Below are 19,470 nucleotides of genomic sequence, written 5' to 3'. Positions count from 1 at the left end.
ATCAGGCAATCACAAAACTTGATCCCAATTCATCACAAAATGTGGCATATACTGATATTATCACTTCTCTTCAAAGCCTAAGCAGTATGTCTCTCTCAGCAATACTGTGAATGGGAAATTTTTGTTCTCTCTTTTATTTCCTCCACTGTTGTCTGCAGCTTTCACCCCTTTACCGTACAGGAAATTTCACTTTATGAAGTATCACATCTGGTTCTGTTGTGATAACATTTATTTCTGGTGTTAAAAAGACCCAGCTTCAGCTCATATCGTTCGATTAAACCACTCACGTGTACTTTACACGAAGTTGCCATGTTGCCCCTTCCTTCCTTCTTTCTCCTTCAAATCACTTTTCTGGTGCACTGTGGAAGCTGTGAAGGGTACATGTTCAGAAAGTCTTCCCAACTCAAAAGGACATGCACAAGTGAACGTCTGAACTATCAGTAACACTCATGCTTTTACTTTCACACAAATGAGGCTAATAGACGGACTGAAAAGCGGGATTTTGATTACAATGCTTAATCTACAAATAAAAAGTATTACAAAACTGAGCTCATACAAGCTAAAAAAGCAGTATGTGAAAGGTGTACCAAAAAAAAGCTTAAGGCAGCCTGGGAAGTCATCTGACAAGATAATTCTTCCAGTCAGCTATATGAAACTGCCTGATCCATGAGAATTTAATGACTACTTTGTCACATCAGTCAGACAACTTTGAGGCAAAATTAAGGCCACAGACATCGGCAAGGCATCTTCCCAGTCCCCAGTTGTCTGAAAGCCCTTTGTTCCATTGGGATAAAATCAGGCCGAATGTTGTCTGTAAAAGTGTTTCCAAATTATCTAATTCCAAAAGTATGGACTGCTGCTGGATGTTTAATTATCTTGTTAAATAAAGTTAACTTGATTAGTGAGCCAGTGAGTTTTATCCTTAATAAATGTTTTAGAGTATGGAGTTTTTCTGGACTCACTCAGAACCACAAAAGTTGTCTCCGTATTAAAAAATGGTCATAAATAACTTCCCCAGAACAAGTTTCTGCCGTGCCAATATTCTCAAAAATATTTGAGCCACTCATGTATGCTCAATTAAGCAATTATTTTGAAAAGCATGACCTCCTTAGCAACAGGCAGTAAAGATTTTAGCAAGATCAAAATACTACTCCAACTGTTCTGGAAATTGTTAATCAGACTAACAGCTTTCGAGAATAAGAAAATAGTGTCACTTCTATTATGTAATCTAAGTAAAGCATTTGACTAATTATTTTATGTTACTGCTAACAAAATTAGATTACTACAGTACACAAAAATCTACATTAGCAGTAATTTCTTCCTACAGAAAACAGTTTGTCTCAATAAGAAACACACACTTCCCCTTAGTAGAAATTGGTACAGTTGTTCCACAGGGCTCTGTCCTTGGCCCTTTTCCCTTGTGGCTGTCAATGATCTGTCACATTGTGTATCAGTCAGTTATCTGCTATGCTGACGGTACAACTTATTATTCATTACAACATCCCAAATCTTGATATGATTATGCAAGAAACTCTTGACTCTTTATTACACTGGTTTGCAGCCAGTTAACTTGTTTGTAAATCCAGACAAAACCCAAAAGCTTATGTTAGAACTGTCCAAGAACGTAGATAATGTATGTGTCAAGCTCTTAGGAATACAGACTGATGTCAAACTCAATTGAAAAGAACATATCAGTCAGGTCCATAAAAGGATTTCGTAAGTATCCTACCTCATGGGGAAGCACAGATAGGATCAGCAATTATTGTTTCTGTTATGACATACTTTGCGGTCTTTCATATGCAGACATTCTCTTCATGTCAGTAACAAAAAATAAATAAATAAAAATTGTCTGAGTAATATACAAGGTTGGTCCTCAAGAGCACTTTCACCCACTTTTTGCTATGCTCAGAATACTAACAGTAATGAATCTGTTCATGTATGATTCTGCACTCTTTGTCAAAAGCAACTTAACACATTCTGTAATCAGGGAAGCAATGGCACTAGAAATAAGGCAAACACTGGCATCTCAATGCACAGGCTAGCAACAACAGAAGTCCCTCAAAGTGAATGTCCTCAAAATTTTTAACACATTTCCTCTCACTGCTTGATCCTTACTGTTTAAATAAATCAGATCTAAATTACATGACAGGCTAACAAAAATCAATGTTACAATATAAAGAGTTATGATACAGACAAAGCTGATATGAATATTTCAGATTGTAGCTGTATATAAAATACACTATTGGCCATTAAAATTGCTACACCACGAAGATGATGTGCTACAGATGCGAAATCTAACCGGCAGGAAGAAGATGCTGTGATATGCAAAAGATTAGCTTTTCACAGTATTCACACAAGGTTGGCACCGGTGGCGACACCTACAACGTGCAAACATGAGGAAAGTTTCCAACCGATTTCTCATACACAAACAGCAGTTGACCGGCGTTGCCTGATGAAACGTCGTTGTGATGCCTCGTGTAACGAGGAGAAATTTGTACCATCACGATTCCAATTTTGATAAAGGTCAGATTGTAGCCTATCGCGATTGTGGTTTATCGTATCGTGACATTGCTGCTCACGTTCATCGAGATCCAATGACTGTTCGCAGAATATGGAATCGGTGGGTTCAGGAGGGTAATACAGAATGCCGTGCTGGACCCCAACGGCCTTGTATCGCTAGCAGTCGAGATGACAGGCATCTTATCTGCATGGCTGTAACGGATCGTGCAGCCACATCTCGATCCCTTAGTCAACAGATAGGGACGTTTGTAAGACAACAACTATCTGCACAAACAGTTCGACAATGTTTGCAGCAGCATGGACTATCAGCTTGCAGACCATGGCTGCGGTTACCCTTGACGCTGCATCACAGACAGGATTGCCTGTGATGGTGTACTCAACGACAAACCTGGGTGCACAAATGGCAAAATGTCATTTTTTCGGATGAATCCAGGTTCTGTTTACACCATCATGATGGTCACATCCGTGTTTGGCGACATCGCGGTGAATGCACATTGGAAGTGTGTATTCATCATCGCCATACTGGCGTATCACTCAGTGTGATGGTATGGGGTGCCATTGGTTGCGCGTCTCGGTCACCTCTTCTTCGCATTGACGGCACCTTGAACAGTGGAAGTTACATTTCAGATGTGTTACGACCCGTGGCTCTACCCTTCATTCGATCCCTGCAAAACCTTACATTTCAGCAGGAAAATGCACGACCGCATGCTGCAGGTCCTGTACAGGCCTTTCTAGATACAGAAAATGTTCGACTGCTGCCTTGGCCAGCACATTCTCCAGATCTCTCACCAATTGAATACGTCTGGTCAATTGTGGCCGAGCAACTGGCTCGGCACAATACGCCAGTCACCACTCTTGATGAACTATGGTATCATGTTTAAGCTGCATGGGCAGCTGTACCTGTACACGCCATCCAAGCTCTGTTTGACACAATGCCCAGGTGTATCAAGGTCGTTATTACGGCCAGAGGTGGTTGTTCTGTGTACTCATTTCTCAGGATCTATGCACCCAAATTGCGTGAAACTGTAATCACATGTCAGTTCTAGTATAATATATTTGTCCAATGAATACCCGTTTATCATCTGCCTTTCTTCTTGGTGTAGCAATTTTAATGGCCAGTAGTGTACTTTATTTGTATATACACACACACACACACACACACACAAGCTTAAAATTTAAGGACGCACTTAACTTTTGAGATTAAAATATTTGGAAATTGGATACTGACTTACTACAACATAAACTTTTATAAGAAAGACTAGCCAACTCAGAAAATAAGAGAGTGCACAGACAAAAGAGGATACAGTGTTTCCATTTATTTCGACGCTGTGGCCTGCCTTGATCCTGCCGTAGAGGGGCCCAGGGGGCACACCGAGTTGCTTCAGCTTCTCGACGTCGAGCCGGCCGGGGCTGTCCACTTCCGTCACCACAAATCCGAATGACGGGATGCTGTGCAAGGCTGCACCTGCCAGCACAGTTGCGCTCTGCCCACTGAAACTGCCACACGACACAAACATTTGATTGGAATATTCTCAGGTTGAGAAGCTTGTTTGCTTCACGAATTCTAGCTTAAAGGCGATCGTGTTAAGTTGATTAGGGAATGTCTTACAGTAACCTCTGCAGACACACAGGGGTTTTTTAACAGAAGCTTACTTGAAAATAGTTACAAAGTTTTTTTGGATTTACATTAATGAGGTAAATTGCAAAAAAAAACACAAACCCAGCATAACAAAAGTTGGGTTCATAAAAGGCTAAAAACTGCAACAAATGAATCTGCAACCAGGACTCCCAACCATCTCTAACAACAAAGGCAGAAGCAGCAGACTTCAGAATACAAACAAGAGGCAAAAAAACATCGTAAGTTGTTCACCAATTTTATAAAGAAATGCTGTTTTTATTCTACAAATACCAAAATGTAAAGACACGAATACCATATTTCCAGAATGACCTCAGAAGAAGCTTTATAAATAATAGAGAAAACAGCCTGGTGAAAATACTGTAGCTACAGAAAACTTAAGATGGAAAAACTGACAGCAACTGTTAGTTTATTTTTCATAATGTCCTTGTAGCATTCAATATATATAATACCCATGCACCTCACCAAATTATTATTGGGTCATTCCATGTCAATTCAACCAATTTGAGAAAATGTTCCAGCTGATAGTATCAGATTTGGCTGAAATTTAGCACACCAATGCTACCAAGTGTGGAACACTCATGTACAAAATTTTAAGTTCCCCTGCCAATTAGTTCCAGAATCATGGCTTGTGAAAGAAGGTGGCGTAACCCGGAAATTGCAACCCGCTTCTGGCAATCTATCTTCAGACCCAACTTCAGGTCTTAATAACTTTGGAACTATTCGGCACAGTCCAGTGAAATTTTTACAACCCAGTAACATCCACTTAGAGAACACACTCGATGAATCAAAACACCAACAACATATTTCTGAGGGAAAATAAAAAATTCCAAAATATTTTTAAAAAATGCAATACATTAAAAGGTACATACTGTAGGTGCCCTCTATGCCAAATATAATTCACTCAAAAAAGGTATAAATTTTTTGTGGTAAGCTTAATGAGGCCTAAACACACACAGAACTCATCTTGCCCATATCAGTCACACAGAGTTACATGCATAGGAAAATACAAAAATTTGAAAAATTACCTGAAAAACATGGAGTTTCGAAGTGTGGTAGCACAAAAGGGACAAGTGATATCCAAGCCAAATTTCAAACACTGCGTAAGTAGACCATAATATAATATGTGGCAAAATTTCAACTTGTTATTGCAAGGCATTTCTGTACAATAAAATTTGACAGAGATGTATTTTGTTGCGTTTCTTTTAACACGATTTAGCACGTAATAGTGATGATGCAGACAGCTTGTTTCAGATAAAGCTGCAGCAATTGTTGGGAACCATTAGGCAACAGAAAGTTAAACAATGGTAGTTTTCAGGTACAGAATGAGTCATTGTTAGGCAGGAACAACAAAGGAAACAAGCAACAATTACAGGTTACTCATGTTTTTAAGATTCTAGTTCAGACTGGTCAGTACTGTTGTGGAAAGTCAGTATGGAGGCAGAAGAGTGTACTAGTGGTGCTTTTGTTCAAACAATTTGCAGTATTGGTAGAGCACAAGCATCTGAATGTCATAAAACAACATATGGAACAAAACGTGGCATTCACTTTGTACTGTATGACCTGGATGAATCAGACCAAGATTTGTTGCTATGGAGATCCGGGATACACCCTGTTTGCACAAGAAGTACAGTTTCAGGAAACTGCAGTGTTTGTTATCAAGTGTTTCTGGATAAGTATTCTTTCCTACAAAGAAGTTGTTTTGATCCATTTTGGATTCATAATAAGACAGTGAAGTGTAGCCTCAGAGAAACTGATATAAAATCAGTATTGAAAGTGAATCAGTGCATGGGACTTAACATGAAACCAGGACAAAAGTTATGTGCCAGGTGTGTTACACTGCTAATAAATGAAGAATATTCTGATTATTTACATGACAGTGACGAAGAGTATCAGCCACCCACAACCACAGCAGATTAGCAATTTAATACTTCAGTGGCTGTTCTTGGTTTGTCTCCCATGAAGACACACGAAGTTGGGAAGAGAGACAGGCCCAGATATGGTAAACTAAGAAGCTCAAATGGAATTGAAACACAAAATAGCTGAGACTAATGGTGGAAGAGGAAGAACTATCTGCTCCAAAGGAACGGAAGTCAGGCCAGAAATGCTCTGATTTGGACAAAATTGTGCATGATTTGAAAGAAAAATGTGCCATATCCACATGCCACAAAAAAGTAGCTATTCTTACCCTTGCACCTTCCAGCTGGTCTATTGACTACACTGCAAAGGAATTCAATGTTTCTGCATATATGGTAAAGCAAGCTAGGAAAATAAAAGCAACCCAAGGAGTGCTTCCACAACTTCAGCAGGCTCAGGGTAAGCAATTGAGTTCAGAAATAAAAGTGCTAGTGTCGGAGTTTTATGAAAATAATGACTACAGCTGAATAATGCCTGGAAAAAAAGACCATGTAATGGTGAAAATGGGAAATGTATGTGTACAGATGCAAAAAAAGACTGTTGCATAGCAACATATCATAACTATATGTATAATTCAAGGGAAAGTATCCCAATACCAAAGTAGGATTATCATCTTTCTTCAATCTTCGGCCAAAATGGGTTGTGCCTGTAAGTGCAAGGGGCACACACAATGTGTGTGTATGTGAGACCCATCAAAATGCTAAGCTGATGTTTGCTGCTATGAAGGATTCTGGTCTGGATTACAAAGGTGCAAGGACGCTGCTTGTGTGTGACATCAGTTCCTACCAGTGCATGATACACAGATGTGGAAAGTGTCCTGGTAAGGCAAATCTTGCAGAACATATGAATAACAAACTGTATGGTGAACTCCTTATGGATGACAATGAACTTATTTCCTATAAACAATGGACACACATGGATCGCACAAGCCTTGAAACAAAGCAAAGTACAATGGAAGATTTTGTTGAAATGTGTTGTCAAAAAATGGACCAACTGACCACACACAGCTTCACAGCAACAGCACAATCAGCTTATCTTCAGTTTTGTACGGATAATTTGAAACAAGATGAAATTATAGTAATACTAGACTATTCTGAAAATTATGCATTTATAGTTCAAGATGCCATCCAAGGATATCATTGGGACAACAGTCAAGCAACTCTCCAGCCATTTGCGATTTACTATAGAGGTGATGTGTCTGTCATGAGCCTGTGTGTTTTTAGTGACTGTTTAATTCATGATGCCACTGCAGTTCATGCCCACATTCGCACTGTCATGGCATATGTGAAAAACAAGCTGCCCCACATGCATTTTGTGAAATACTTCAGTGATTGGGCAGCTAGTCAGTACAAAAACTGTAAAAAATCTCAAAAATTTATGCATGTATTACCATGATTTTCAGATTCATGCAGAGTGGAATTTTTTCGCAACAAGTCATGATAAAAATGTATGTGATGGTATTGGTGCTACCATTAAGCGCATGGCATCACGGGCCAGTCTGCAGCACCCTACAGAAGGTCACATTCTAACACCTATTCAATTATTTACCTGGGTACAGAAAAATCTCTCTCGCATACAATCATTCTATGTTTCGAAAGATGATGTGAAATCAGTCGAAGAGTTGCTAAAAAGCAGACTAGAACATGTTAAAACTGTTGCAGGCACAAGGAGCCATCATCACTTCTCTCAAGCGGACTCTGACAATGTGCAGATGAGCAGACTGTCCGGTTATAACTATAGGTTCATGCACAACATGTGTCTTCACAGTGTGTGACTGACTCAGGATTCGGAAGCAAAAGCAGCAACATACAACCAGGTTGCTATGTTATTGCTGTTTATGATGACAAATGGTACTTAGGATGTGTTGCAGAGTGCTGTGAAGCAGAAGGTGATGTATTTGTGAACTTCATGGCACCAGCAGGACCAGCAAGATCATTTCATTCGCCACATTTGGCAGACAGGTGTTGGATTCCTTTTGAAAATATTCTTATGACAGTTCCAGTTCCTACCACGGTGTCAAGAAGACAGTACAATTTGCCACTCAATGTACAGAGTACAGTAGCTAAAGTGTGGGAGAACTTCTGTTCGAGGCACAATCGACTGATTTTTAGCAGTTAAGGTGCAGTAAACATTAATGATAGGTTGTGTTAATCTGTCTGTGTGTTGTTGCTTAGTGATTAAACAGTTGTGGGAGAGGATAAGAAGAGGCAGAACAGTTTACGATATGTTTTTACAAAATTGTGTTGTGGAACAATGGCCGTATCACTAAATACGTCTGACAACTTCCATTGTACACAAATGCCTTGGAATAACAAGTTGAAATTTTGCCACATATTATATTATGGTCTACTTATGCAGTGTGTTAAATTTGGCTTGGATATCACTTGTCTCTTTTGTGCTACCACACTTCAAAACTCCATGTTTTTCAGGTAATTTTTCAAATTTTTGTATTTTCCTATGCATGTAACTCAATTTTTGTGACTGATATGGGCAAGATGAGTTCTGTGTGTGTTTAGGCCACATTAAGCTTACCACAAAAAAATTTATACCCTTTTTGAGTGAATTATATTTGGCATATAGGGCACCTACAATATGTACCTTTTAACGTATTACATTTTTTTAAATCACATTTTGGAATTTTTTATTTTCCCTCAGAAATATGTTGTTGGTGTTTTCACTCATGGAGTGTGTTCTCTAAATGGATGTCACTTGGTTGTAAAAATTTCACTGGACTCTGTGGAATAGTTCCAAAGTTATTAGGACCTGAAATTTGGTCTGAAGATAGATTGCCAGATGCAGGTTGCAATTTCCGGGTCACGCCACCTTCTTTCACAAGTCATAATTCTGGAACTAACTGGCAGGGGAAACTAAGACTTTGTACACGAGTGATCCACACGTGGTAGAATTAATGTACTGAATTTCAGTCAAATCTGAGACTATGAGCTGGAGCCCCTGGTTGAACTGACATGGAATGACCCTATTAGTACACGACTTTTACAGGTGCGCACATTATATAGAACAGCTTTCAGTGACGTGAACACAAGCTCTGAGTGTTGAAATTCTTACACACAAAATTACTGTAACCACAGTTTTCTCAGCTAAATAGCAGGAATCAAGAATACAGATACTTCAAATACTGTGGAGAGACTGGTAAATTTCTTTTAGCAACAAGCAGCATTAATGAAACACATCTGATCAGGCAAATGCTATTTTCATACCAGTCTTAGAAAAATATCACAACAAATAAGGCCAACACGATTGTTGCATTTTCATTACTACTTCACACATGAATACAGGACTATTTAAAAAAAAAATTCAAACATTTACTGCTTCCGAACTACAAAAGACAGAAACACAATTCCAACATTCCTGGAAAAAGAGAAGTTGAAATTTTTATGCATTCAATGTGAGCATCATGTGTTACATGACAAATATCAGAATGGTGGCTCATTTCCAACCACATATGAAGCAGCTTGTCTTAGAGAAATTTTCTAGGCACATTTGACTTTACCTGAATGAGACCATTCTATGATGCTGGACTGTAAGAGGAGGAGACCTCACACCTCGTGACCTATCTGTCGGGTTACATAAAAGACCACATTTTTATCCCTCCATGCCTAACACACTTGAAAGTTTGAGACATTGCATTGCTGAAGCTGTAAATTCAATAATGAGAGACCAGCTGCTTTGTGTGTAGCAGGAAATGAGCCACCGTTTTGACATTTATCGTGAAACGTGGCGCTCACATTAAATGCATAAAAATTTGAACTCCTCTTTTCAGGAATGTTGGAATTGTGTTTCTATCTTTTGTAAATTGGAAGCAATAAGTGTTTGAAATCTGTTCCCTCTTTTTGACCAGCCCAGTAATCCACTTTTCTAACCGAACAGTTTCTCATCAACAATCATAGCTACATTGAGTGCTACTTCAGATCTGACATACGTCTTGCAACTTTACTTTCTTCACCTCATTAAAATCCAGGAAGGAAGATCACAATTCACCATCCCTTGAACAATGAGGTCATCAGATACAGTGCACAAACTACAATTGGGAAAGGAGAGGGAAGAAAACAACTTGAAAGATCAGTCAAAAGAATGGACAGGGTGTTGAAAATCAGGTTATACAGTGAATAACAACAAGAGTAAAAGAAGGGTAATGATATGTAGCTGAATTAAAGCAGGTGATGCCGAAGGAATCTGATTAGAGAATGAGACACTAACACTAGTATATCAGCTTTGTTATTTGGAAACCAAAATAACTGCTAATAGCTGAAGTAGAGAGGATACAAAGTGCAGACTAATGATACAAGAAAATCTTTATCAAAATTCATTTATATCTGTTCACATAAAAGGCAATGTCCTGACTGACTGACTTATCACCCAGAGTGCTGATTTTATACTGTAAGCATTGTTTACGAGCGAATTTTTCAAAATTCCAGGGAATGAAATGCTTTTTGAAAATATGTCCCTATCAAGACAATTTTGAAAATAGGACTACGAAAATTGGTATTTGGTTTCTCGGTCAGAGTAATGAAATGTGTGCTTCAGCATGTCTGGAAATTTAACCCCTGTGGGGATGAAATTCTGGAAGAATGCTTTCCTGAAAATAAATTATTATAGAACTACTAAGACATTTTTAAAGCCACATATGAAAATTGGTATTTGACTTCTCGGTTACAAATAAAAAAATGTATGTTTCAATGCTTTTGGAAATTCAACATGGAAGCAGATGAAATGGGGGATGAAATGACTATAAAAATATTTAATTACAAAAGGATTTTTAAAGCTAAATCGTGGCACACAGACTGTGTATCCGAACATCGAACGTTGAGTGTGCCGAGTTTCTTACATCGTAACATGGAACAGCATAGTGAAGAATCCTTCCGAATGTGCAGAGCAACATCTACCATTTCAGATATTCTGAACACGCATCTGAACATCAACCAATGAGATGACAGAACGTCACCTATGTCACAAGCACACCATCTCCTTTCAGTATGGAGTTGCGAGGCACCATATTGGCAATCAGTTGAAGCCCATACATATATACACCATTTTTGAGTACCAGCAAATTGAGAATCTCTCACAACCCATCATCAATTGTATGATTCGTCATAATGAAATGATGAGAAACATCATATTCGTGGTGAAAGAATTACTGTAACTTGCGTATTATGAGAGTACTGCATTTGAAGGCAACAGCACATTGAGGATCCATCAAATACATTGTTCTTGGTACAATTTGTTACAATTAAATTTCAGTTAGTAACATAGCTATGATTAAAGCTCTCAGGAGATGGTAACATGGTAAGACCAGCTGCCACAGAGATGCGGTCATTTTAGAGCAGTGAGGAGCATTACTGATTCATAACAAGGAGTGAGATGTAATGCGTGGTTCTGTCTCAACACAACTAAATAGTTTTTTTTTTCTTTCTAATGTTTGCATTTTTAATAGGCTCTGATACTTTATGTGTAGTTTATTATATGTATATACTATAATACTCAATGTTATGTAAATATATGTGTGCTGTTTACAAGGCACGAGCTTGTTCGACTGGCTTAATCTACGGGACAGCTTGCACTACTCATAATAAGATATTTTACTCTTTTTTCTTTTAAATGTTCTAAAGATTCTGCTACTGAAAAGGAACAGTGATCAAGGAAGACTGATCTTACGGTTTTACTACAAAGTGAGAACAATGAAATAATATTTATCTTATGTGGAATACTATTGTAAATTTCTATCACTCTATTTGTAATGGAACTTTTATAAGCCAATGTCCTTACATACTACTTTCCTTTTTGTCGTAAAGCACATCCACGGATATTGAAGTTTTTATTTATGTATACTACAGATAGCACTACATCACTTGCAAATGGGCAGTGGAGGAGATGTGCATTTTAATAGAGCTAACACAGATATTTTATGTGCACCCATTTCATTAACAGTCTGATTTACTAACTAGGAACATCCCACAACTGCCACTGGAGCATGCTGTGATCACGTATATCACGTTGCGCCAAGTGTACCGTGTGCACGTGTCACATTGTTTCTGAGCATTCGGCAACACGGTGAACTCGGCACACACAACATTGACAGAAAGCACAGTCCACGTACCGACAGCTTAAGGGGGTGAAATGGGGCCGGCTGGTTCACTGACTCGTCACTGCCAAACCCAAAATGATAAGGATAGAAACTTGAAATTTGGGGTGGCTGTGGAACTTATACTGTAAGCATCGATCAGTGCAGGATTGCTTGAAATTCCATCTATAAGGGGGTAAAGCAGGGGATGGAAGGTTTTTTGAAAATATGTCACTATTAAGGTCATTTTTAAGCTAAAAATATGAAAACTGGTATTTGGTTTCTCAGTCAGAAATAAAAAAACACATGCTACAGCAATTTTTGGAGATTCAGTCACTAAGGAGATGAAACACTGGATGACATTAACATTTGTTTTGAAAATAAATGGTTATTAAAATGCTACTAAAGCATTTTTAAAGCCACATATATGAAAACTGGTAGTTGACTTCTAAAGAAATGTGTGTTAAGGGATAAAAGTTTTCATGGAAATGTCACCACAAGAAATAAAAAGGCAGGATTAACAAAGAACACTTACTATAGCTACCAGAATCACATTTGCTTAATGTACTCTCAGAAAAGACTGTGCTTCTATGGCCTTCATTAGCATGGAAACGTAGATGATGTTCAAATTTGTGAACATAAAAAATTTGATTTGAGAAAAACAAAAACAAAATCTGTGTCAGACTTACACTTCCCACACACCACTATCATCACACACTATACTTCGACCTCCGATCTCCTGCGGGTGTAGACATCCGTTGTCATCGTTGTCCACTTTCCAGTCTTGCCAATCGTCAGGATATTGATGTTGAGCTATCATCAACTCGTGAACCTACTAAAACAATCCAGGTTTACACTAATGTGGTAACAATTTTTCTTTGTTGTCCTTTAAGCCAATAATATCAAAAGGGAAAATTCACTTAACTATATAAAATTATGAGACAGAACTGCTGTTAATCAGTCGTCTTCAGTGGGAAAAATTCTTAGTACTGTCAAAAATATAAGAACCTCACCTAACTTTTGGAATTATTTGTTTCTTCCTTAGGGAGGAAAGAAGGATAGATAGGGGGTAGCCAAACAGGAGGGCCAGTCACTCCGACCCTAGTGGGGGAAGGATACGCCTGTTGCCAAACGCCCGTGACATTCTCATGCTAGGCTACTTATCACAAATTGCACAGTAGTTCCCCAGAGCAGATACAGAGGTTTAGAGTTTCACAGCTGACAGAAGCAATGTGGCAGCATTGAGTTCCTAATGGCAGGTGGTGTTAATTCAGTTGCAATTTGTCAAAGGCTCAGCAGTTTATGGTAAAGGTTTTGCTGATGTTGGCACTAACAAACATATGTCAATTCAGAGACTGAGGAATCATGATGGAAGTTCAGATTCCCCTCCTCCTCAAACAAAAGCTGTTCAGTAAATGTGTGCATTTTTACATGCGTCAATATTCAAATTTGACAGCTAACTTTCAGTGAATAAATTAGTATGAAAATTAAAGGAGAGAATAAATCCTCGCTGTCAGGCCCTGAAGACTGTGCTACAGTTGACTGAGCACCGTGTCATCCTCAGTCAGTCATCATCGAATACATGGGTTCAGCATCCGTCACTCCTGGGTGTAGTCAACAAAATGGCTCAAATGGCTCTAAGCACTATGGGACTTAACATCTGAGGTCATCAGTCCACTAGACTTAGAATTACTTAAGCCTAACTAACCTTAGGACATGCCTGAGGCAGGATTTGAACTTGCGACCATAGCAGCAGCGCAGTTCTGGACTGAAGCATCTACAACAGCTCGACCACAGCGGCCGGCCGGTAGTCGACACTCCGACATCAGAGCCACTAGCTCTCCATCGGGTAGCTCCTAAACTGGAATCACAAGGCTGTATGCGCCTCAATCCAGTCCTCCCACCACAGAAAAAATCCCTGGCTGTATTCAGCATTGAACCTGAGTTCCCTGCACAATCAACTGTCACATTAACCACTCGGCTATGGAGGCAGACTAGCATGAAAACTAAGTCTTGAAAACAGCTTTGTTTAACACAGGCTATTTTCCAGTTGCTTCCTTATGCTTATAGGCTTGCATCCCGACCAGCTTCAGAGAACATTCCAGTCACAAAAAGCATCCACTCAGAGACTGACCGTACATGCTGCCACCAATGAATCTGACAGTTCGAGAGGCCACAGGTAAACCAGCAAACTGCAGGAAGCCGGGTCAGGCAAGACAGGCAGAGAAAGATCCTCCACATAGCCATAGTCTGCAGGCCTGTGCTCACACACTTACCGGTCAGTGAAATACTGATAATGGTGCAGATTTCACTTTTACATTATGGAAATTATGATGTTGTCAAAGTTTTGAGACCTACCCCACATTACACTTTTCACATCAATTCTGTGACAAATACTTTTCAAATACTCTGAACTGCAACTCTGGATCAAAGAGAATAATAATAATAATAATAATAATAATAATAATAATAATAATAATAATCAAAAAATTAAAACATTATATTTTATTGTAGCTAAACAATTTATTATTGCCACATTGGTTCAAATGGCTCTGAGCACTATGGGACTTAACATCAGAGGTCATCAGTCCCCTAGAACTTAGAACTACTTAAACCTAACCAACCTAAGGATATCACTACATCAAATTACAGGAAGACATCAAGGTAATTCAGGGGTGGGCTGCTAGATTTGTTACTGATAGATTCAAACACAACACAAACGTTACAGAGAACCTTCAGCAACTGAAATGGGAATCACTGTAGGGAAGGCAGTGTTCTTTTTGAGAAGCACTACAGAGAAAATTTAGAGAACCAGCATTCGAGGCTCGACTCACAGAATGACTACAGCCACCAACGAACATTTCACATAAGGACCATGAAGATAATATTAGAGAGATTCGGGCTCATACACATATAGTCAGTCATTTCTCTCTCACTTTATTTGTGAGTGGAACAGAAAAGGAAAAGACTAATAGTGGTACAGGGTACCTTCTGCCATGCACCCAGAGACTTGTGGTGTGTGAATGTAGATATAGTTGCAGATGTAAAGTTCAAAGGCCTGCAATAAGGGAACTGTATGACAAACTAAGGGTCTGACAACCTTAGCCAGCAAGTGATGATATTCATAAGAGGAAAACCAGCTAACTTATAACGGGAATTGGCACATTGTTCACAAAGGAATCGCTAGCAGAATCAGAATTTCACAAGTCTCTGATTCACACTGTTGCTTCGCTTGACTATCAAAACATTTGTACTGGGCGGATTCCACTGCTGATCCTCCATACTTAATATAGGGTGCCAGTTTTTGTCAAAACATTCAGGGTTCAAAACCATAAGAAAATCAGAAACACCTACTAAGACACAACTAACTCTACAGCAAATTCCAAGATCTTCCATACACAATTTAGAAAGAAATGAGGCACTTTGCAGACACATAAGAACAGAGGAAATCAGACTAACGAAACAAATATTCCAACAAAAACAATCAATGCCTCAAAATACAATATGGATAGATAATCTGTTTGCGATGTGATGGCAGGAGAAAACACACAAAAGATGTGGACATGCATGAGGTTTTGGAACCAGTGGCGCCTCCTCTTGGCAGAAGGGTTGAAGAGAGAGGGAGAGAGGGATGAATGAGAAGGACCAGTTTAGGAAATGGGAAAAATTTCGGCAAATTTGCCCAGAGCCTTGGGTGAGGGGAGACTTACTGGATGGGACACGAAGGAAAGAAAGATTGTCAGTGCTCAAATATTCCATGATTTAAGTGGATCAATGGACCTACAAAAAACTAATATTTCTGATGGAGATATCCAAGCCAGAAGATTTCAGGAGCAAACTGAAAACTCTGAGGATTTTCAAGTGAAAGATAAAAGGAAAGTATAAAAAAAATAATCAGCAAGAAACAGATTGATTGACAGAGGGTTTATGGGACCAAACAGCTAGGTCATCAGCCCCACGATTCAAGAGTTACTCACCGAAGAAAGATGGTCTGGTAAAAGTGGATGGATCCAGTCAGGGGAGTCAAATTATAAAATAATAAACATTAAACACACACATTAAAAGGCATAAAAGATGAGACTAAATCTAAAAACTGGAAGAAAGGGGCAGTCATGGGGTAACAGACCAAGAAGACTAGAAAAGAGGTCCCAACCACAACCAACCTGCCACTGCTCCAAGACTAAAGAACATCCTTATACCTGGAAATAAAAATCACTTTCACAGGTCAAGAAACAGAGGAAAGAGCAAAATGTACGAATCAAAAATATTGAGAAGGAGAAGAAAAAAGAAGAGCCACCACTGGAATAAGAAATCATATGAAACCGTTATATGTGGTTCATAGTTGAACAGCTCTGACAAAAACTGAAGAAAAACATACATGTATGTGGTTCAAAAATTTCAAACACTTAATTTATTACTGCAAAAATGGAAGAAAGAAACCTGACTTACTGACCACATAGCTGAAATTCAACATGGATCTTGACAGACTTAAGCATTCTCTTACATATCTTCTCAATCCATGGGGGCCAAAAATCTCCAGCAAGAAATCACTCTTGCTCTCACTCATGTTGTTCGACAGAGTGCATAGCAGGCCGGGCAGACCAAACAACTGAAACACAAACAATTAATGCTTTTTTTCAGACATGGTACTTCTGTTGCAACCAATTGGTCTCTATGTTAAGGAAATATTCTTCCTACATAAACCCTCACGAATTTTACAAAAATCTATTACATACAGAGCAAACAGGATCAGTGGCATAACTATTTTCTCTATCTGCAACTGAGCCACTGCAAGCATTTGATTTGACAGCTGTACAATTGTTACTCTCAGGTATGTTACAAGCTGATTCGTTCCAACAGCAGCTCATGGATATTGTACTCAAAGGACGTTACATTTTTTCTGTCTTGTGAAGTGGAAATGGTCACATATCTGAACATTTAAAGCACTGATCCACTTTGAAATCTTATCAAGATCTGACTGAACATTTGTGCAGCTTCATTCATGCAGTACTTCATTATAGACAACTGTGTCATCTGCAAAATGTCTGAGGTTAGTATTAATACTGTCTGCCAAGTAATTAACACACAACATGAATTAGAAGAGTCCCAGCACACTTCCCTGGGGAACACTGAATGGCATCCAACCACCCTCTACCATTAGTACTGTCAAATGTCAGATTTACATGTCAACCCTATGAAGATATGGGATACATCTATGAAAAAGAAACATAAGAAGAACAAGAGTGTACTTAATTTGTATCTCCCAAGTGGTGTTATATATGACTGCCACCCCCCCCCCCCCCAACCATCTCAATCACCCACTCCCTTAATTACGAATGTCAATTAGGAAGCCAAAGGCTACTACATTTTTATATTTTGTAAAGCACACAGCTTTATATTTTTCTGTATTAAGACTTGGTTGTCAACCTTCGCATCACTGTGATATGCTGTGATAATCTAACTGATGATGATGATGACTGCTTTGTGGCACACTCAACTGCATTGTTATCAGAGCCCATACAGAGCCCCAATCTGTACACAGTCCAATCTCACCACGTTCATGAATGATGATACAATGATCAGGACAACACAACACACCCAGTTCTTGGACAGAGCGAATCCCCAACCCAGCCGCGAATCGAACTTAGGACCTTGTGATCCAGAGGCAGCAATGCTAGCCACTAGACCCTGAGCTGCAGACGAAAATCTAACTGGCTGCATGAACTGGCCTTATAAAAAGTTACACAACCTGTATAATTCTGAGGTACCTAATAAGTCTTCACTGTGTAATAGTAATGGCTCTATCCTACATTCACTGACCACAACAGATAACTGTTCTGTCTGTCGATGACCTTGCTCCATTTTGACTGTCATGAAGTTTCTGATTATTGTGAAACTTTTGTTATGTACCCTATGTGAACTTAGGTTTTTTGCTAAACATTAGACTGGTACTAAATCCACACCTATTCAAAGGTCTAGTAACACTATGCCACCAGGTTGTGTCTAAGCATGGCACTATATCATGTGCGAAAAATGTAAGCCGAGTTTTGCACAATCACTGTTTCTGGAACAAACACTGTCAGTCATGTTAAAGGTTTGACATCAGAATGGCCTAAAATTATGCTATAAATGGAAAAATTTTAATTCGTGTGTCCATATTGTCCATAGTTGATTTACAATTCTTGGAAAGGGGGGGGGGTATTTTTGTTCTGCCATCACAACTATGAAATGCATTTTTTCACCAGACACACTTCACTTTGACGTAGAGCATCATCAGTGGTCTGTTAATTAACTTAATTACATACCACTGATGATGCTTTATCTCAATAAAGCGAAACCTGTCTGGTGAAAAATATCACACATTTTTGTAGCTGCAATGACAGAAAAATACCCTCAAGGAATAGGAAAACAATTTCTGAAAAGGATAGTAGCATACTCACCACATAGCAGAGATGATAAGTTGCAGTGTCTTATGCAAGTGAATGAACAGGAGAGGTTTGTACACAATCTCCTTTGTAGACTAGTTGCAATTCTCCAGTAGTCTCCCTATGAATTTAAATCTGCCACCTCCTTTACCTACAACAGAGGCTATCTGACTGTGCCACTTCAGTACATCCAAAAATTGACACTCTCAAGTTATGTAAGTTGACTGATTGCATGATCTCTCTGCCTTCTGAGGGGACTTACATCTCAGAATCACAAACACCGAAACATTCACACTGTGCCTTGGACTGTTCAACTTCCAACACATGCTTGATGTTTTCACCAACCCTTGCCTGCATTTGGCATAAACCTCTTTTTTTCTTAAAAAAAAAAAAACAACCTTCCTGGCAGATCAAAACTGTATGTGGGACCAAGACTAACTCGAGACCTTTGCCTTTTGCGGGCAAGTGCTTACCATCTGACCTACCCAAGCACAACAGCTTTAATTCCGCCAGTACATCATCTCCTACCTTCCAAACTTCACACAAGCTCTCCTGCAAGTCTTGCAGAACTACCACTCCCAGAAGAAAGCATAACCTTGTAACACTGTACACTGTTTAGCAGCCATATCCCATACAATAAGCCCAATTATAGTGCACACAAGTCTTTCATAGTGCTTTTTGCTGCACGTTTCTTTTCATGATGTCTTTCAAGGACAAAGGAAGCACACTTCAATTCAGAGAAGGTAACTTCACAGAAAAGTCTTTCGGGTCTTTAGTTTGTCCGTCTGTGTGATAGCTCGATTACAAAATGTAGAGACTTTGTAAAGTGTTAAGAAAGTCCCCAATATTTGAATTAGGAAGTAATATTTTCTTTTTAATGTGGCAGCAGATAT

The 19,470-nt window shown here is 39.0% G+C and overlaps 1 protein-coding gene across 1 annotated transcript in view; it reads right to left on the bottom strand.

Annotated features, from left to right (window-relative positions):
- Positions 1 to 19,470, bottom strand: part of LOC124719099 (zinc phosphodiesterase ELAC protein 1-like) — a 71,966-nt gene that overhangs the window by 49,341 nt on the left and 3,155 nt on the right. The window contains exons 3-5 of the mRNA XM_047244792.1: positions 16,606 to 16,761; positions 12,842 to 12,984; positions 3,825 to 4,017 (exon numbers count right to left, since the gene is read on the bottom strand). Coding sequence (XP_047100748.1) covers positions 3,825 to 4,017; positions 12,842 to 12,984; positions 16,606 to 16,761 — 492 coding nt within the window. The remainder of the gene's footprint in view (positions 1 to 3,824; positions 4,018 to 12,841; positions 12,985 to 16,605; positions 16,762 to 19,470) is intronic.

This window comes from Schistocerca piceifrons, chromosome 10, assembly GCF_021461385.2.
Source record: "Schistocerca piceifrons isolate TAMUIC-IGC-003096 chromosome 10, iqSchPice1.1, whole genome shotgun sequence".
Classification (NCBI taxonomy): Eukaryota; Metazoa; Arthropoda; class Insecta; order Orthoptera; family Acrididae; genus Schistocerca; species Schistocerca piceifrons.
The sequence above is the reverse complement of the archived record's forward strand: the minus strand, read 5'-3'. Positions and strand labels throughout refer to the sequence as shown.